The sequence below is a fragment of the Rhinopithecus roxellana genome, chromosome 15 (genome assembly GCF_007565055.1).
Source record: "Rhinopithecus roxellana isolate Shanxi Qingling chromosome 15, ASM756505v1, whole genome shotgun sequence".
Lineage (NCBI taxonomy): Eukaryota > Metazoa > Chordata > Mammalia > Primates > Cercopithecidae > Rhinopithecus > Rhinopithecus roxellana.
Window position 1 is genome coordinate 79,541,564 of NC_044563.1, and position 21,092 is coordinate 79,562,655.

The 21,092-nt window shown below is 40.8% G+C and overlaps 1 protein-coding gene across 2 annotated transcripts in view; it reads left to right on the forward strand.

Moving 5' to 3' along the window:
* The window catches only part of CBL (Cbl proto-oncogene), a 95,794-nt gene that overhangs the window by 60,011 nt on the left and 14,691 nt on the right, over positions 1–21,092 (forward strand). For both annotated transcript variants that reach the window (XM_030918075.1, XM_030918076.1), the window contains 10 exons: positions 3,526–3,672; positions 5,651–5,807; positions 6,622–6,743; positions 8,104–8,241; positions 9,830–9,917; positions 10,268–10,399; positions 10,612–10,815; positions 16,982–17,113; positions 17,202–17,579; positions 19,884–19,978. In XM_030918075.1, the coding sequence (XP_030773935.1) occupies positions 3,526–3,672; positions 5,651–5,807; positions 6,622–6,743; positions 8,104–8,241; positions 9,830–9,917; positions 10,268–10,399; positions 10,612–10,815; positions 16,982–17,113; positions 17,202–17,579; positions 19,884–19,978 (1,593 nt within the window). The remainder of the gene's footprint in view (positions 1–3,525; positions 3,673–5,650; positions 5,808–6,621; positions 6,744–8,103; positions 8,242–9,829; positions 9,918–10,267; positions 10,400–10,611; positions 10,816–16,981; positions 17,114–17,201; positions 17,580–19,883; positions 19,979–21,092) is intronic.

Below are 21,092 nucleotides of genomic sequence, written 5' to 3' on the forward strand. Positions count from 1 at the left end.
GTACTTGATTTGGCTAGAACATACTAGTGAAGAACTCAGAAGTTAGTTAGAAAGATAGGTTAGATCCAGGTCAATGGAAAGCCTTAAAATCCAAGCTGAGTTTGGATTTTATCCCATTGGCTGTGAAAATTGTTTATTTTTTCCCTTCGTCAAAAGGCAGTTAAATGTCGTAAGGATTGTATGTGCATAGGAGGAGATGCTGAAGACCAAGACCGGAATTTTAATTTTAATTATTACCAAGGAGTTTACATTAGGCCAGTACCACATAAATCGAAGGTAGGAATGACCACAGATAGGCAACAGATTGACTAATCAGATGTGGAGAACAAGGTAAATGAAAGAAGCTAAGAAGATTCTTCAGGTTTTGAACCTGTGGGAAGTAAGATGGTGTTGTCATTAAATACAGAAGTAAAGAACACGAAGAAAGAGCAGATTTAAGAAAGATTAGTTTAATTCTGAACCTGTTGCTTTGAGGTGCTAGCATTCGAGTGGAGGAAAAATGTGGTAGAGTAGATAGTTGGAAAAACTACCAAGGCCTAAGATTTGGGCATTGTTTGCTAAGTAGCTTTTAAAGCCCTAAGATTGCAAAGGAAGAGAAGAGAGTACACAGAGAAAGAACTGAAAATAGCAGAGAGCAAATTCTTGGGAAATACCGCTTAAGATGATGGGGGAGAATAGCCAAGAAACAACAAAAGGAAGTAGGAGAACCAAGAGAAGACAATACTGCAAAAACCCAAGGGAAGATGTTCAGGAAGAAGTAAAATTCAAACCTGTTTGCTTCAGAAAGAGCTCTGTTATAACCTCAGAAGTGTGACACATAATTATTTTTTCTGTCATCTCATTCATTGTTCCGCTACACTGTTTAGCGTAGTTCTTCACACACACAGTAGGTTCTCAGTAATCTAGTTGAAGGATGACTGCTTGACAGAATGTTAGGTAGATGTCGACGTGTGAGCCTCAAGCTGCTGATTGTGCAGTCTGGGGTCCTGCTGAACACTGGAAAGCAAATTCATTGGGATTAACTTGTGCTTTGCAGGGTTTCTTTCAAGTTACCTATTTCATATTCCATTTGTGATATATTCTTGATCTTGTCTATTTTCTCTTTGGTAAATGATAGAAGTTCTATTAAACAATAATCAAAGGATCTCAAAGTGCTAGGAAAAAAACAGTTAATGGACTTTAAAGATTGGATAAGTGCTTTAAAAAAAAAAAAAGACTGAGTCTCACTCTGTCGCCCAGGCTGGAGTGCAGTGGCGTGATCTTAACTCACTGCAACCTCTACCTCAGCTTCTTGAGTAGCTGGGATTACAGGCATGCACCACCACCATGCCCGACTAATTTTTGTATTTTTAGTAGAAATGGCCAGGCTAGTCTCAAACTCCTGACCTCAGGTGAGGTCCTCCACCTCGACCTCCCAAAATTTTGGGATGACAGGCGTGAACCACCGCACCTGGCCAAAAAAAGATTTCAATAGCATTTTTCGAACAAGTCATGGATATAGAGACTTGGATAATTTGGTGCTGCATTTTATCCACGAAAGACAGAGATAGCACACTGATGGTGACCTTCCAGTATAGCATTAAGAAAAATCTATTCCTAGTAGAGGATTGTTAGGCAATCAGTAATTGATCATGATTTGACTTGAATTTTTATAGTATATTTGTATAACAAGAATAAACTTTTGAATACATAATACAAATTGTTGGGACAAGGAAAAATAGACACGTGTATTCAGTAGCTTGTTTAGTGTAACATAATCTATATCATGTGTATCCTGGTTTTTTTTTTTTTTTTTTGAGATGGAGTCTCGCTCTGTTGCCCAGGCTGGAGGGCAGTGACACAGTCTCAGCTCACTGCAACTTTCGCCTCCCGGGTTCAAGGGATTCTCCTGCCTCAGCCCTCCCAAGTAGCTGAGATTATAGGCACACACACCATGCCCAGCTAATTTTTGTATTTTTTAGTAGAGACAGGGTTTCACCATGTTTGCCAGGCTGGTCTTGAACTCGTGATGCAAGTGATCGGCCTGCCTCAGCCTCCTATAGTGCTGGGGTTACAGGCGTGAGGCACCACTCCTGGCCTGTGTGACATCTTTATAATCATATCCATTAAACAGGTTATGAGAACAAAATTAACTAATTGTTAACAGTAGCATATGCACTATGTAGAAATTTTTGTGTGGTTTGGATGTTAGCATCTCATTTTTGGTAAAGGAAGAGGAGTTTGGGTAAAATTTATCTCTTTAAGGTCTGATGTAGTGAAAGAAAACATTTATTAGGTCTGGATACTTAAAAGGTTCTTTTTTTTAAGACTGTCTTTTATTTAGATATGTTATATGATGATAAATCTACTTGATAAATACACCTGCAAAGCAGGAAATAATACATTGGTTTCCTATCATTTTTTCTTTTTTCTTTTTTTTTTTGAGATGGAGTCTCGCTCTATCGCCCAGGCTGGAGTGCAGTGGCCGGATCTCAGCTCACTGCAAGCTCCGCCTCCTGGGTTTACGCCATTCTCCTGCCTCAGCCTCCCGAGTAGCTGGGACTACAGGCGCCTGCCACCTCACCTGGCTAGTTTTTTGTATTTTTAGTAGAGACGGGGTTTCACGGTGTTAGCCAGGATGGTCTTGATCTCCTGACCTCGTGATCCACCCGTCTCGGTCTCCCAAAGTGCTGGGATTACAGGCTTGAGCCACCGCGCCCGGCCCATTTTTTTCTTTTGTGACAGAGTGATGATGATTTGTTGAGTTCTCTTACCTGTCATCCTTAAAAAGTGAATTTGTCCATGTTCGTGCTTAGCTATTAAGCTTTATTAATTCAAGATTAAAGCTTTAAAATATATGACTAAATTTTTTATCTTGTTTACTTCATATCTGTTTGAATGGAGGAGATAAAAGTGGAGACAGTGAATGCAACAGTATTTCTTCCATTGTATTTGTATCTTTCGTATGATCTTAGAACAAAAAGTTTCTAAAACCCTTCTTTAAACAAAGATAACAATATCACTGAATATGTAAAAATATTCTCAACAGCGCATTTCTTTTCCCTTCTCTACTTTTTTTTTTTTTCTTTGAGACGGAGTCTCGCTCTGTCGCCCAGGCTGGAGTGCAGTGGCCGGATCTCAGCTCACTGCAAGCTCCACCTCCCGGGTTTATGCCATTCTCCTGCCTCAGCCTCCCGAGTAGCTGGGACTACAGGCGCCTGCCACCTCGCCCAGCTAGTTTTTTGTACTTTTTAGTAGAGACGGGGTTTCACCGTGTTAGCCAGTATGGTCTCGATCTCCTGACCTCGTGATATGCCCGTCTCGGCCTCCCAAAGTGCTGGGATTACAGGCTTGAGCCACCGCGCCCGGCTCCTTCTCTACTTTTTTATATCCTTGAATAATACTGGCCAGAAGGAATATTTGAAGAAGTTCTTTCTAATGTATTTTAATATTCATGTTAATTATACATCTTGGATGGTGAATTTGGTGCATTTAAAATAAAAATAATTTTTTGTGTTTAATTATTGCACTTCTGATCATTTGTAGGCGAAACCTAACCAAACTGTCCCTCATCTTCAGCCACATGCTGGCAGAGCTAAAAGGAATTTTTCCAAGTGGACTCTTTCAAGGAGACACGTTTCGGATTACTAAAGCAGATGCTGCAGAATTTTGGAGAAAAGCTTTTGGGGAAAAGTAAGTCTCAATAATGAATTTGAACTATGAATAACTAAATTTTTACTATTGAAATATTTAAAATTCGGGAACTCTGAGAAAATATATGTGTACGTATTTCCTAGCTGTGGTTAAATATTTGTTTAAGTTTTTGGTTAAATATTTGGTTAAGTTTTGCCCTGTTCATTTTCTTTTTTTAAGAAATAATTTTGCAGATCAAGCTCTTTGAATGCTCTTCCCTTTCTCTCCACATCCATTGTGCGCTTTTTTTTTTTGGATATGGAATCTCGCTCTGTCACCCAGGCTGGAGTGCAGTGGAGCTATCTCCGCTCACTGCAAACTCTGCCTCCTGGGTTCACGCCATTATCCTGCTTCAGCCTCCCGAGTAGCTGGGACTACAGGTGCCCGCCACCATGCCCTGCTAATTTTTTTGCATTTATAGTAGAGAGTTTCACCGTGTTAGCCAGGATGGGCTCGATCTTCTGACCTTGTGATCCGCCCACCTTGGCCTCCCAAAGCGCTGGGATTATAGACTTGAGCCGCCGCGCCAAGCCCCATTCTGCTCTTAATGGACATACATATTTCATATTATTTGCTATCAGCAGTGAACAGTATCTAAGTTGTCTTCACATGCAAGAAATTGTCTTTATTTACATACATAGGAGTGGAATTACTAAGTCTTGGGGTTTTACTTCTTTTGCTTTGCTGAGTATTGTCAAATTTCTTTCCGAAATGGTTGTACCAGTTCATATTTTACAGTAGCCCCACAATTTAGCTAACGCTTGGTGATGTGAATTAGTGTAATATTTTGCTTTATATTCCTTGATGAGAAGGGAGATTGAGCTGCTTCTCACCTTTATGACCAGTCAAGATTCTTATTCTGACTTGCCTGTTCCTATTTCTGATTTGCCCATTTTCTTATTGAGTGGTTTATCTTTTTCTTATTATAGGTTACTAGTTCTTTGTTAATTACTTACATTACAAATATCTTCTCCCAGGCTGTGGCTTACCTTTTCCATTTTGCTGTATTGTCTATATATATTATATAGGTTGATTTATGAGTCAAGCTTGTTTTTAAGTATAAATATCAATGTTCTGGGTTTTGTCATGTTATTTTTTTTCTTTTTTGAGACAGGATGTCACTCTGTTGCCCAGTCTGGTGTGCAGTGGTGCAGTCAATCATAGCTCACTGCAACCTTGAACTCTTGGACTCAAGCAGTTCTCCCAGGTAGCTGGGACTACATGTGTGTGCTGCCAGGTCCAGCTAATTTGCAGAGACAGAATTTTGCTGTGTTATCAAGGCTGGTCTTGAGCTTCTGGCCTCAAATAATCCTTCCCCCGGCCTCTCAAAGTACTAGGATTACAAGCATGAGCCACCGTGCTAGGCCCAAATTTCTCTTTAAAGGCCTTTATTTTTGGCCAGGCACAGTGGCTCACTCCTGTAGTTCCAGCACTTTAGGAGGCCAAGACAGGAGGATTGCTTGAGGCCAGAAGTTTGAGACTACCACCCTGGATGACATTACAAGACCCGGTCTTTATTTGTAGATTATTTTTTCTTTTTCTTTCTTTTTTTTTTGCAACAAGGTTTCACTCTGTTGCCCAGGCTGTAGTGCAGTGGCCTGATCTTGCCTCACTTGCAACCTTCGCCTCCAAAGTTCAAGAGATTTTCCCACCTCAGCCTCCAGAGTAGCTGGAACTAATTAATTAGTCCGGCTAATTTTGTTTGTTTTTGTGGAGACAAGGTTTCACCGTATTGCCCAGGCTGGGCTCAAGCAATCTGCCCACTCTGGCCTCCCAAAGTGCTGGGCCTCCCAAAGGCATGTGCTGCGGTGCTGGGCCCCCTTCTTTCTGTATTAAAGAAGCTGACCTGTATTTTGAATTAAGAGGATTGAAATTGGTATTGAGAGCTTAATGTGGCTCTCTTTCCTTTGCTTGATTATGGCGATGCCTGGAATTATCTGTTATTTCACTTTGTGTCTCCTCTCCACCCCCATCCCAGGACAATAGTCCCTTGGAAGAGCTTTCGACAGGCTCTACATGAAGTGCATCCCATCAGTTCTGGGCTGGAGGCCATGGCTCTGAAATCCACTATTGATCTGACCTGCAATGATTATATTTCAGTTTTTGAATTTGACATCTTTACCCGACTCTTTCAGGTAGGATACTAAAAAAGTTGACTAAACTGGTTACTGCTACTTTTCTGAAGAGAAAACTTAAAAAAAAAAAAAAAAAAAAAAAGTTTGAGTTTTTTGTCTGTATGAAAGTGTTTAATTCATTTTAGGAACTATGCCAAAAAAAGATTAAAACTACCTCGTATTAAAAATATATGTGTGTATATATATAGTGAAAATGACAGCTATACCACCTGCTTTCTTCTCTTCACATCTTTCCTTGTTATTGAATGTTCTTCTTTTGTATCATTTTAATGTTTGTAGAATGGCCAGAATATGGATATATTAGTTTTCTGATATTGGATATTTGTGTATGTTTGCGACTTTTTCTCCTGTTTTATCAAAATTGACTGTTAATATTGAGATGTTTAGATACTTCAAAAACAACTCCTTTCTTTTTCTCTAAAAAGAATGCTTTCTCTGGTGTTGTCTATGCCCATTTGCATACATATTTATTTGAAACTTATTAGTTGCACCTGTAGGCCCTATCCTGGTTTTCAGTTTGTTGTTGTTCAACCCCACTACTGTTAATTAGAGCTGCTTTACAAATTCTAGAATTTTCATTTTGTATTAAGTTTCTCCCTATAAGCATATATTCTTTTCTTCATAGCTTTTCAGAGTTTTTAATCTCCCAAACACGTGTGTCTTCCCTCTGAGTGATGGTATAATTAAAAATTTCTGACAATGAATTAAGAGTTGGTGGTGGTGTTTTGTTTTGTTAGTTTGTTTGTTTCTCATTGCTCTCTGAGTTGGTTGTACGTCTGATCTGAATAGTCTGTGATTCATCTCGTTTCTTTAGCCCTGGTCCTCTTTGCTCAGGAATTGGAACAGCCTTGCTGTAACTCATCCTGGCTACATGGCTTTCTTGACGTATGACGAAGTGAAAGCTCGGCTCCAGAAATTCATTCACAAACCTGGCAGGTCAGTGCAATGAAGCAAAAAGGTTTATTCTTCTGATTTTTGTTATCTTGAGACTTCTGCTAGTATAGAAGAAACATGGCCTTTATTAGTTTCGCAGTAGCCAAGATTCTGCAGTAGGATTGATACCTATTTATCAGATGTATTGACTTAATTCAGATCCTATAATTTGATAAATGTTTTCAGGCCACTTAAGAATTGAGTTTATGGCCGGGCACAGTGGCTCACACCTGTAATCCCAGCACTTTGGGAGGCCGCCGAGGCGGGCGGATCACGAGATCAGGAGTTTGAGACCAGCCTGGCCATTGTGGTAAAACCCTGTCTCTACTAAAAATATAAAAATTATCCAGGCATGGTGCAGGTGCCTATAATCCCAGCTACTCAGGAGGCTGAGGCAGGAGAATCACTTGAACCTGGGAGATAGAGGTTGCAGTGGGCCAAGATCATGCCGTTGCACTCTAGCCTAGGCAACAAGAGTGGAACCCCGTCTCAAAACCAACAAAAACAAAAAAGAATTGAGTTTATGTGTCTTTTGCTTCTGGTGTGGAGTCATGGAGGAAGTTACTCTCTTTTTAAAAATATTTTCGGCTGGGCGCGGTGGCTCAAGCCTGTAATCCCAGCACTTTGGGAAGCCGAGACGGGCGGATCACAAGGTCAGGAGATCGAGACTATCCTGGCTAACCCGGTGAAACCCCGTCTCTACTAAAAAATACAAAAAACTAGCCGGGCGAGGTGGCGGGCGCCTATAGTCCCAGCTACTCGGGAGGCTGAGGCAGGAGAATGGCGTGAACCCGAAAGGCGGAGCTTGCAGCGATCTGAGATCCGGCCACTGCCCTCCAGTTTGGGTGACAGAGCGAGACTCCGTCTCAAAAAAAAAAAAAAAAAAAAATATATATATATATATATATATATATATATTTTCTTTATTTTTGCTTGTCACTGACTTGAAGCTAACGAGAAGTTATTCTTGCCTTGGTGTGGTGGCTCATGCCTGTAATCCTAGCACTTTGGGAGGCCAAGGTGGGCAGATACTTGAAATCAGGAGTTCAAGACTGGCCTGGCCAACATGGTGAAACCCCATCTCTTCTAAAAATACAAAAATTAGCGAGGCATGGTGACACATGCTATAGTCCCAGCTACTTGGGAGGCTGAGGCAGGAGAATCACTTGAATTCAGGAGGCAGAGGCTGCAGTGAGCCGAGATTGTGCCATTGCACTCCAGCCTGGGTGACAGAGCCAGACTGTCTTTTAAAAAAAAAAAAATTATTCTTGACGGTCCTTTTGATTTTTGTCTGTATCTTGCCTTGCCTTCCACCCTAATACCAGCGTAATCTACTAAAGCTTCTGTTTATCTCTGTTCATAGTTACATCTTCCGGCTGAGCTGTACTCGTCTGGGTCAGTGGGCTATTGGGTATGTTACTGCCGATGGGAACATTCTCCAGACAATCCCTCACAATAAACCTCTCTTCCAAGCACTGATTGATGGCTTCAGGGAAGGCTTGTGAGTACCTACTGCGTACCATCTGTTAGAGTCTAGGAACTTAGGGGCTGTAAAACCTCATCATTAATGACTTTATTCCAGGTTTCTTAAACTACAAAGATTCAGGAAAATATTAACAGATGATATTGATTTGACCTTCAGGTCCTGGAAGACTTGTTTTTCTTTTTTAGGGATTCCATGAGTGAAATTATTCTCTACCGCTTCAGTTACTACCATAAATAAACTTTATCTTTTTTTTTTTCCAAATGTTAACTTATTTTCAAGCCTATTTTGGGTTTTAAAATATACCAATTAGTAGGAAATTTGACCAGTTGTTTAGTCGGCATTCAAGTGATTCAGTGTTCCTAATGGCCATAGGCCTCGGTGGCCTTCATCTGCTTTCATCCTCACTTCATTTTTATTCAGCAGCATTTCTTCAGGCCTTGGGCTTTTGTAACCTATGCTGCTATTTATAACTAAGTCCTTATTTATTCCAGAATTGCTATTCCTTTGAGAATTCAAATTGATTATCAGTTGGTAAACACTTAAAAATACTAACAGTTGACCAGGTGGTAGAAAACTAGCTTGTGTTTTAAAGTGATTAGGAAAATACATTTTGTATTATACATTATGTTTTACTTATGATAGCATTGGGTCTGAAAGAAGTGTTGTCCCAAATGTCAGAACAGTTTGATGCTAGAAACTGGATCTCCCTGGTAGATGATCTCAGTGGCTTAATTTGCATCCTGTTACATTGCTTTTAAATTAGTGTCTCTCATTTTCTTAAACCTGTAAATAAAGGTATTTCAGGTCTTTGATCAAAAGCAAATGCAGTTTAAATTAAGAATTTAGGCTGGGCTCAGTGGCTCACACCTGTGATCCCAGCACCTTGGGAGGCTAAGACGGGTGAATCACCTGAGGTCAGGAGTTCAAGACCAGCCTGGCCAACATGGCAAAACCCTGTTGCTACTAAAAGTACAAAAAATTAGCCAGACATGGTGGCAGGTGCCTGTAATCGCAGCTACTTGGGAGGCTGAGGCAGGAGAATCACTTGAACCTGGGAGGTGGAGGTTGCAGTGAACCAAGATCACTCACTGCAACCTCAGAAAAAATAAAAAGAATCTGTCTCAAAAAAAAAATGAATTTCTGTCTGGTGGCCATCCATTGATTAAAAATTGGTTAGTAAACTGTGACCCATGGGCTACCTGTTTGTTCCCCGTGTAAGCCAAGATAGTTTTTCCTAAGAATCATTTTGAAAAAAACAATCAGAGAAAAATATGTGACCCACACTAATGTGGCCTACAAATCCTAAATGATTTTCTGTCTGGCTCTTTACAGAAAAGCTTTGCTAACCAGCCCCTTATTAAAAGATAGAACCTATGGCATTGTTACCTGGAGAAGGAGAATATCTTTGTTTTTGGAGAATATCTTTGAACTGTTCTGTGTTATTTAGTTTTTTGAAGTATTATTTTTTTGAAATAAGATTTATCTTTATACTTACACCAAGTTGCCCTTTTAGATTGGAGGAACTCCCAGATACCATTTGTCTATATTAGCAAGCACTGGTAAATTGGCTTCAATAAAACCCAAGATTGGTTACTCTTTACAGCTATTTGTTTCCTGATGGACGAAATCAGAATCCTGATCTGACTGGCTTATGTGAACCAACTCCCCAAGACCATATCAAAGTGACCCAGGTGAGTTTTGTTTTACATTATAACCATATCACTGGACACAAGCTTTGGTATATTCTTTATAGAACTGATGGCATAATTGAATTGATTGGAACACCATTGACTAGATTAGTGAATTTAAGCTGTTGACTAGATTAGTGAATTTGTGTGTATGTGGTTTCACTTTAAACCCTGGAGCTTAAAATAGGACCCAGACTAGATGCTTTCTGGTTTAATGGGAGAAAATAAACCACTGTTGTGACATTTTTATGTAAGCAAAATTTGTATAGGAAGCAAGTCTTCACTTTTTCTGTTGTTAACATTTATGATTGCAGTTATTTATTCAACTAATAGTCTCTTAATTTTTCTTAAAGGAACAATATGAATTATACTGTGAGATGGGCTCCACATTCCAGCTGTGTAAAATATGTGCTGAAAATGATAAGGATGTAAAGATTGAGCCCTGTGGACACCTCATGTGCACATCCTGTCTTACATCCTGGCAGGTATGAATCTAAACAGTGACTTTTTTCAGCTATGTAATCACCTTGGAGAATTCGGTATTATATAGCCTTTACTGATATTGGGGGTGGTCTGGCTTTTGGGGTTAGGGTTAAACTTTTACTTTCTTTTAATCTCTAGGAAATGTATTTTCTAGTAGATTAATATTTTAAGTATTTTCAGATGCATCTGTTACTATCTTTTGCTTCTTCTGCAGGAATCAGAAGGTCAGGGCTGTCCTTTCTGCCGATGTGAGATTAAAGGTACTGAACCCATCGTGGTAGATCCATTTGATCCTAGAGGGAGTGGCAGCCTGTTGAGGCAAGGAGCAGAGGGAGCTCCCTCCCCAAATTATGATGATGATGACGATGAACGAGCTGATGATACTCTCTTCATGATGAAGGAATTGGCTGGTGCCAAGGTAAGACAGCAGTTTAGGAGACTGGCTAAATCCGTTATGAATTTATGTTCTAAAGCCGTAAAACACTTAATGGTATCCAAACTACAATGATAGGTAGTATTAATAGCTGATATTTATTGAGCATTTACTATATGACAGATACTATGTTAAGCACTTTACTTGTTTTTTACTCATATAATCTTTACTACAACCCCATGAGTACATACTACTATTTTTTTTTTTTTTTTTTTTTTTTTTGAGACGGAGTCTCGCTCTGTCGCCCAGGCTGGAGTGCAGTGGCCGGATCTCAGCTCACTGCAAGCTCCGCCTCCCGGGTCCACGCCATTCTCCTGCCTCAGTCTCCCGAGTAGCTGGGACTACAGGCGCCCGCCATCTCGCCCGGCTAATTTTTTGTATTTTTTTTAAGTGGAGACGGGGTTTCACTGTGTTAGCCAGGATGGTCTCGACCTCCTGACCTTGTGATCCGCCCGCCTCGGCCTCCCAAAGTGCTGGGATTACAGGGATTACAGGCTTGAGCCACCGCGCCCGGCCGTACATACTACTATTATCCTCATTTAACAGATTAAGAAACTGAGGCACAAAGAGGTTAGGGAATTTGCCGAAGATCACACAGCTAGTAGGTTGAAGCATCTGTGAGCTGCATCTGTGACCAGGCATTCCAGCTTAAGGCCCAATACTGTCTGTATTTTAGGATTAAGACTTTATTCATATCTCTTGTTGGAGAATATGATGGAGAAATAAAAGAACTGGATCCTCTTTTGCTAATGCAACTAGAATGAGTTCTGTTCCCTTTTTTTAATGGAGTCTTGGCATTAGAAAGTTGGGGCTGGGCATGCCTATAGCTCATGCCTATAATCCCAGTACTTTGGGAGGCTGATGCTGGAGGATCAGTTGAGCCCAGTTTGAGACCAGCCTTGGCAATATAGTGAGACCCTATCTCTACTCCCAACTCCAAAAAAAAAAAACAAAAGCTGGGTATGGTGTTGTGTACCTGTAGTTCTGACTACTCTGGAGGCCAAAGCTGGAGGATCAGTTGAGCCCAGCAATTCAACATAGCAAGACCCTATCTTTACCACCACTGCCCCCATGCCCCCCTAAAAAAAAAATAGTTGGGCGTGGTGGTGTTTGCCCGTAGTTCTAACTAGTCTGGAGACTGAGACAGGAGGATTGCTTGATCCCAGGAACTCAAGGCGGGAGTGAGTTGTGATTGTACCACTGCACTCTAGGCTGGGTGACATAGTGAGACCCTGTCTCATAAATAAAAAGCAATTGTATACTACGTGTAGTGTGACTTATTTCTGTAAAAAAAATTTTTTTTAAAGCATATACATAGAAAAGTTGGATGACTACATACCAAACTAATCACTGTTATTTCTGAGGATAGAAATTGAGAGCACTTAAATTCTGTGGAATATTTGAATTTTTTACAATTAATGCATGTTACTTTTTCAAAGTGTTTGTTGTGCTAGATGGTTGAGTGCAAATGGGATAAGAAGTCTGAGACAAGGCTTTCAAGGAGCTAATAGTTTTATTTATGAAGAGGACATATGTTCAGGTGAAACACTTTAGAGGAAGAAGTAAAGGAACACTCTTTCCCTAGCCATGTAGAAATGCAAACAGAAAAAAAACCAGCCTCATGTATTCTGTCATTTGGCCATTCCATAATTTATTTTGTCTTCCTTTTAATGGACATTCATATTGTTTGCAGGCTTACATATATTGGCCAGCTTTTACAAGTCTGTCTAGGCTAGCTATCGTGTACTGCTGCATAAGGGAGTGTGTATTTCAACTGTGATAGAGGGGAGGGTTATGATTAATGGAGGGGCTCATGGGAATATCACAGTGATAATGGTATTTTGTTTTTTAGCTGGATGATAAGTACATGGATGTTTTATTCCTTGTACTTTATAGTTCATTATATATTTTATATGAATAAAATAATTTGAGTGAAAATATTTAACTTTTGGATAGTTATTAAAGCTTAGCCCCTCTTTTTGGTCCTGAAATCACTCTTGAAGGTATGGAAAGGAATGAGAATGCCTGTTTCTTCACATCCTGGTAGATGTTTGTTGTTTTATTTTGATTTGTTTTTAATATAGTGAATCTGCTTATAGTTGGTGAAGGCACATGGATTTTTTTTTTAAGGCTTGAAAGAATTGCTAAAAAACTTACAAAAACATTGGCTCCCTGCATCTGTCCCCTCCAGCACCTCTCTGTCCCCTTGTTCAGAGTTTTAATTCTTGAAACTGTTTACTACCTCTTTGTTTCTTAACCATATGCTTATACTGCTTCTTCTGGATTCTTGATCTGTTCACCTCAGATATTGTGGGAGAGCGTTTAGGTTTCTTATCTCCCTCCTCTCTACTCCATATCCTCCCACTACAGTTATTTGAATTTGGCTTAGTACTCAGTGTTTATGTGATTTCACTCCATACTGTGCCAAATAGCATACTATACAATAAATACTTTTGCTTTCTTATACAACTTTCTGCTTTTCCTGGTATAATTATTTTTATTTTTTAGTTTTCAGTTTGTACCTGTCACTACCAAAATTCATACCGTACTCTCAAACATCCTCTCAATATAGTTTCTGTGAAATAAAATCTGTTAGTATAGTGGTATGTGATATCGTGTACTGCTGCGTAGGAAATAGGAGTCATCTGTGTTCAGCTCCAGTCTGCTCCAGTTATTCTTTGTGCTATACTACTTGTCACCCTGAGGTGTCCCCTCGTCATCCTCATGGGACTTCATTGCCTCTCCTCTCTTGTAGTACCTTGGTTCCCGTGTTTTCCTCTTTTTTTGCTTTACTTCTTTATGTCCTTAAAATGGCTTTCTGTGAAAGGGTGAGCGATAAACTTCTTGAGATCGTTGGTATCTTAAAAGGCCTTTATTCAACCCTCAAACGTAAATTGACTAGTTACAGAATTCTAGGTTGATAAATATTCTCCTCTAAATTGTTAAGGCTTCACTGACTTCTAGCTTCTAATGTATTTTTACTTTTCAGTGCTTCCTTTCCCTCTGTCACCAAAAGCCCCCCCCTTTTTTTTAGAGATGGAATCTTGCTCTGTCGCCCAGGTTGGAGTGCAGTGGCGCAGTCTTGGCTCACTGCAACCTCCACCTCCTGGGTTCACGCCATTCTCCTGCCTCAGCCTCCTGAGTAGCTGGGACTACAGGCGCCTGCCACCATGCTCGGCTAATTTATTTTTATTTTTATTTTTAGTAGAAATAGGGTTTCACCGTATTAGTCAGGATGGTCTTGTTCTTCTGAACTCATGATGTGCACACCTTGGCCTCGCAAAGTGCTGGGATTACAGGTGTGAGCCACCGTACCTGGCCCACCAGAAGCTTTTAAGATATTTTCCTCATCCTTGATTTGATGAAAAATGTAAGGGTATTTTTGGTTTGTTTGTTGTGGGTTTCTTTTCCTTCATTGAGCTGGGTATGTAATAAACCCTTTCTATTTGGCTATTTATGTCCTTTAAGTCTTTAAGTCTTGGAAATGTTCGTATTTCTCTGATCATTTGTTTTCCATTTATAAATTTACAAAGGTTCCACCTTTTCTGGAACCTTATATGCTGTGATAAAAGAATATTGCGGCCGGGTGTGGTGCTTCACGCCTGTAATCCAGGACTTCGGGAGGCCAAAGCGGGCAGATCACCTGAGATCAGAAGTTCCATACCAGCCTGGCCAATATGGTGAAACCCTGTCTCTACTAAAAATACAAAATTTAGCTGGGCATGGTGGCACATGCCTGTAATCCCTGTTACTTGGGAGGCTGAGGCTGGAGTATGGCTTGAACCTGGGAGGCGGTGGTTGCAGTGAGCCGAGATTGCGCCATTGCACTCCATCCTGGGCAACGAGTGAGACTCCATCTCAGAAAAAAAAAAAAAAAAAAAAAAAAAAAAAAAAAAAAGAATATTGCAAGGATCCATTATGATGTTGAGACATGAATTTAAAAATGCGATTAGTTCAACCCTCTGTGCTTAAAGAATGAGAGAAAGATCGATGAGAGGGCCTTCCAGAATGGGGAAATGATTTGAAGAATCATACCGAAGTCGAAATAATCATAGCATGTGCAGGAAACACTGAGGAGATAAGCCTGAATAGAGCAGCCTTGACGCTTGTTAGGGAGTTGTGGGAAATACCTTTGGTTGCAGAGACCAGGTTAGAAAGCCGGGCAGGAGGGTGAGATTTTGTAACAGGGCAAATTGGGAGTTACTGGTGGTTTTTGAGTTGGTGAGTGTTTAAGAATGGCTAAGCTGATAGTGGTAAGCAGAAGGATGTGGTGAGATAAACTACAAGTTGGGAAGTTCACTATGTTGTTTTAATAAATCACGTCAAGACGCGGTGGCTCACGCCTGTAATCCCAGCACTTAGGGAGGTGAAGGCAAGGAGGATCAAACCTCTGGGCAACATGACAAGACCCTGTCTACCCACGCTTCCCACCCCCGCCCCCCAAAAAAAGCAGTGTGTGGTGGTGCACACCTTGTCCCAGCTACTTGAGAGGCTGAGGCAGGAGGATGGCTGGAGCCCAGGAGGTCAAGGCTGCAGTGCACCATGTTTGTGCCACTGCAGTCCAGCCTGGGCTATAGAGCAAGACCCTGTCTCCCAAAAATAAATAAGGTCTGAGGTTGCTAAGTAGAATGAAATGAAATATACAGATAGGATAATCTTTTAGGGAAAAATCAGCAGGATATAGCGACTGACAAAATAATTATGATGAAGTGAGAGGAGGCTTGACTTTGACTTTTGTCATTGAGCTGTTTAGTTGCTCATGCTGCATTGTCAGCTGATTGGGAGCCCGTTATCTTAAGCATGTGGATAAAGCAAAGAACTAAAGATGAGAGCTTTCTTTTCTGTCATCTACCACCCAACACTAATAACAGGACTAAGTATGGGGATGGCTGTTTCTCTGTCAGTGTTGCTTTCCTGTTGAGGAATTTAAATGCAGAGTAGCTTTTTTTTTTTTTAATGAATTACTGTTTATCTCTTGACCGCTTACTTTGGCAAGCTTATCAGCTATTCCTAAGCCTGCTATAGGCAGGGAAATGGAAGAGGTTATATATGTGTTCTTTCTTCTAATTGGGTACCTCATTTTTTAGAGCTCAAATTGACAGAAAATATTAATCCCTTTTAATTCTTGAATTGGAATAATTTATTTCTTTGGAAGAACTCAAGATACTTTTTAGTGATATTCTTGATCTTTTTTTTTTTTTTTTTTTTTTTTTTTTACAAATTTCACCTTAAAAATTTTTTTTTAGTTAAAAAAAATTTTTTAGAGGGATCTCTGGTGTTGAACTCCTGGCCTCAAGCAATCCTCCTACCTCCCAAAATGCTAGTATGACAGGTGTGAGCCGCTGTACCCACTCTATCTTCTTTCTTATTTTAATAACCCATAGAGAATTCATTGTCATTGATATGTTTCTTTGTTATGTCCCTTAAACATTGTTTTCCCAGGTACTTTGTTAAGAGGTTAATATCTGTACGCCACCCCCCATCCTTTTTTTTCTTTCGTCGAGACAGGCTCTTGCTCTGTTGCCCAGGCTGGAGTACAGTGGCATGATTATGGTTCACTGCAGTCTCAAACTCCTGGGCTCAAGCAGTTTTCCTGCTTTAGCCTCCCAAATAGCTGTGTGCCACCATGGCCCAGCTAATTTTTTATTTCATTTTTTGTAGAGACGGGGTCTCACTATGTTGCCCATACTGGTCTTGAACTTCCGCCTCCCAAAATGTTAGTATTACAGGTGTGGGCCACCATGCATGGCCTGCCCCTTTCTTTTTCTACGGGTTCCTATTTTTAATCTTGAAAAGATTTTTTTTTTTCTTTCTCCAAAGATGAGGGGGTAGAAAACTGTAGTAATTTTTAAAATTGTAAGCTAGGAAATTTTTTGTCGCCCTGTCCTTTCTAGATAGATTACCTGTAGCTTGCCATGGGTATGGTGTTTCTGTGATTGAGAGTGCCCTCTTATGGTGACACAAAAATTACTCAGGAAGTGCTAGAGTATCTGGAAGTTTTTTAAGAGGGTGTGTGTGACCTTAAACCTAAGTCTGGCCCATTTGTAGCTGTAAGTGTTCCCATGGTATTTGCCATCCACAGCTTTAGGAGAGTTGAAAGATGCCATTTCCCCAAACGAGAGTAACCTGTTAAATTTTTTATGTACCCTAGGTGGAACGGCCGCCTTCTCCATTCTCCATGGCCCCACAAGCTTCCCTTCCCCCAGTGCCACCACGACTTGACCTTCTGCCGCAGCGAGTATGTGTTCCCTCAAGTGCTTCTGCTCTTGGAACTGCTTCTAAGGTAAAGCATTTTCTATTACTGCAGTTTTTGGATTCTTTGCTGTGTACTAGTGGGTTTTTATTGATTTGCTTTCACCATGTTTCCACAGTCTGCTTCTGGCTCCCTTCATAAAGACAAACCATTGCCAGTACCTCCCACACTTCGAGATCTTCCACCACCACCGCCTCCAGACCGGCCATATTCTGTTGGAACAGAATCCCGACCTCAGAGACGCCCCTTGCCTTGTACACCAGGCGATTGTCCATCCAGAGACAAACTGCCACCTGTCCCCTCTAGCCGCCTTGGAGACTCATGGCTGCCCCGGCCGATCCCCAAAGTACCAGTATCTGCCCCAAGTTCCGGTGATCCCTGGACAGGAAGAGAATTAACCAACCGGCACTCACTTCCATTTTCATTGCCCTCACAAATGGAGCCCAGACCAGATGTGCCTAGGCTCGGAAGCACGTTCAGTCTGGATACCTCCATGGTGAGTCTTAATTTTGAAACTATCTAACCTGTTAAGAAGTATGTGTGGACCAGGCACAGTGGCTCATGTCTGTAATCCCAGCCCTTTGGGAGGCCAAGGTGGGCGAATCGCTTGAGCCGAGGATTTTGAGACCAGCCTGGCTGGGCAACGTGGTGTTTTCAAAACCCTGTCTCTACAAAAATTACAAAAATTAGCTGGGCATGGTGGCACATGCCTGTAATTCCAGCTACTCAGGAGGCTGAGGTGGGAATATTGCTTGGGCCCAGGAGGCCAGGGTTTCTGTGAGCCATGATTGTGCCATGATTGTGCCACTGCACTCCAGCCTAGGCAACAGAGTGAGACCCTGTCTTGAAAAAAAAGGAGAAAGAAAAGGAAATATGTGTGGATAGAAGTTTATGGGTTGAAATTTTGTGATAGGTTTTATCTGGAATTCAGAGATGCTATAACATAATTCCTACCCTCAAGAAGTGTGGCCGGGTGCGGTGGCTCACACCTGCAATCACAGCACTTTGGGAGGCCGAGGCAGGTGGATCACCTGAGGTCAGGAGTTCGAGACCAGCCTGGCTAACATGATGAAACCCCATCTCTACTAAAAATACAAAAAACTAGCTGGGTGGCGGGTGTCTGTAGTTCCAGCTACTCAGGAGGCTGAGGCAGGAGAATCGCTTGAACCTGGGAGGCAGAGGTTGCAGTGAGCTGAGATCATGCCACTGCACTCCAGCCTGAGCAACAAGAGTGAAAGTTTGTGTCGGAAAAAAAAAAATAAGTGTGTATGTTCATAGACCAGATGAGGCAGTTTGTAAATATTGCAGCAAATGTCCTTTTATAAATGCCATTTGTAATCTAACTAGAAAACACTTAAGTTTTAGAGAAATAAGAGGTTATTCCCAGGTAGGGCAATCATGAGGACTTTATAGAAGGAGTGGCATCTGAATCTGAAGTATTTCTTTGGAAGTGGATACAATTTTCAGCTTGTTAACAGCCACAATGACAAATGCTTAAGGTGTATTGTGGAATGACGATTAGGTTATTTTAAGTAGAGCAGAAATTTTGTCAGTAGGAGAAAGAGCTGGAAAGGAACATCACACTAGATTAGAGAGACTTGAATACCCTCTTCCAGAAGAATTTTAATTTATATGGTAGGAAATGAAGAGCATTTGGAGGTAGGTTATTGGTCCTTTGTCTAAATATGCAAGAAAGGGTCCAGAACTGGGAGGTGGGAGAGGAATATTTGATGTTTTGTTCATTTATGCACTCAACAAAAAGTCTTGCCCTCACAAAGTTTATATTCTAATGGGAGGAAGATGGAATATAAACATGTTAATTGAATAACACAGTATGTTCACAGTCACAAGTGCTATGGAGAAAAATAGCCCAAAGAAGGGTATAGAGAAAGCTGGCACAGGAGTGGGAGGTACATGAAGTTACAGAGTACAATTCTGAGCAGAAACCTGTAGCAGTAGGGAGGACCTGCCATGCTGATCCCAGGGGAGATGATTCCAGGATGAAGGAAAAAGCAAGTGAGTTTGGGAGAGACTGAAGAGTAAAAAAGGGGTTTAATATAGCCAGTACTAAATGAGCGAGAGAGAGAATCATTGTTTATGAGCAGAGTGGGCAGCCAGATTAGGTCGAAGCCTCTTGAGAGCATGAAATAAAGACTTGTTAAGGCTTGAAAAGCAGTCAGTGCATGGAAAAAAAAGATAAGAAGTACCACATGTATACCGCATGCACATAAAAACGAAGCTTTTACCTGGCTGACTGTTGAATTTGAAATGAGCAGTTGATGGAAGCATTGGCAAACAGGCAGTCAGAAATCTAAGGAGATGGAATGGGAAGAGTAAAGTTGAGAAATGTGGCACTAAGTGAATGGCATATTCTTTCGTTGCAGAGAAGGGGTAACACTCAAGTGGTACCAGTGAGGTGGACAGTTGAATTAGTGAGTGTGGACTAGGTTTGACTTTCTGTCGGCATCAGTATGGAATGACCGTTCTGAGTTTGGATATAGATTATTTAAGATACTAATGGTATTTGTGTGGATAGGCAATTTACTCAAATCTTTTTAGAATTAAACCAAAAAGTTCATTTCCCTGCCTCTTTCTAGATCTCCATCTCCCTAAACCTTACATTTGAAGGTTCTTCGGAACCTTAAGGCCTCTAAGCCTTAAGGTCAGGTGTGATAACCCCTGGGCATGGCATTGAGAGTTAGGTCTGTATCTGTTATGGTTATTTTGAAAAGGTTCAGTAAGAGGAGCAGCTCAGCTGTGGTAAGAAAGTTGTTTTTCAACACTTTTCTTTACTTTCCAGAGTATGAATAGCAGCCCATTAGTAGGTCCAGAGTGTGACCACCCCAAAATCAAACCTTCCTCATCTGCCAATGCCATTTATTCTCTGGCTGCCAGGTAAGTCTGCTAAAGCTATATATATTTCATACAGTGGAGTTGGTACTTGTGAAAAGTTTACTAGCAGAAAATTGACAAAACCCAGAGAAGTGTAAAAAAGAAAATAAAAATTAATTTCTGTTTGCACCATGTAGAAATGATTATATTTTATGTTTTAGAGTATTTCCTTCTTTTCCTTTTTCTGCATACATGTACCTTGATCTGTGTTGCTGGGGCCTCTCAACTTTATTAATATTTTCAAGGAGGTTATTTTGGATATCTGCTCTCTGTTGCGTTGCTCTGTGCTCTTTATTCTTCAGAGCAGCTTTCTTTTAAGTTTAATTTCCTGTTTTTCCAGCTTCATGAAATGGATGCTATGTTGGTCTGCTCAGGCTGCCATCACAAAATACCACATATTGGGTGGTTTAAATAGTGGAAATTTATTTTCCCTCAGTTCTGGAGGCTGGAATTCTGAGATCAGGGTGCCTGCATGGTGGCTTTCTGGTGAGGGCTCTCTTCCTGCATCTCACTGTGTGCTTACGTGGCCATCCTCAGTGTTTGCGCAGATCGAGAGAAAGAGAGAGAGCACGCACAAGCTCTCTGGGATCTTTTCCTATAAGGACACCAGTGCTACTGGATCTGACGTCTTCCAACCTTAATTACATCCTTAGAGGCCCCATCTCCAAATACAGCCACCCCTCAGTATATATGCATGCAGGGGATTAGTTCCAAGACCCCAGCATATACCAGAACGCCCATGGTCGGGTCCCACACTTGGCCCTGTGGAGCCACATATATGAAAAGTTGACCCTCCCTATATGTGGGTTCTAATGAGTACTGTATTTTCAAGCCAGACTTGCTTGACAGAACCCAAGGATACAAAAGCCTGACTGTTTATTGATAAAAATCTATGTGCACACTGAGAATAAGGGCTTCAACAGATGATTTTAGGGGGAACACAAACAGATATTTTACAGTATTCCACCCATTTTGATATGTCATATTTTCATTAAGTTCAAAATATATACTTTTTCTATTTGTGGTTTCTTTAATTTATGGGTTATTTATATGTTGCCTGATTTTCATACCTTTGAAAATTTTCTAGTTATCCTTCTGTTACTGGTGGCTTTATTCC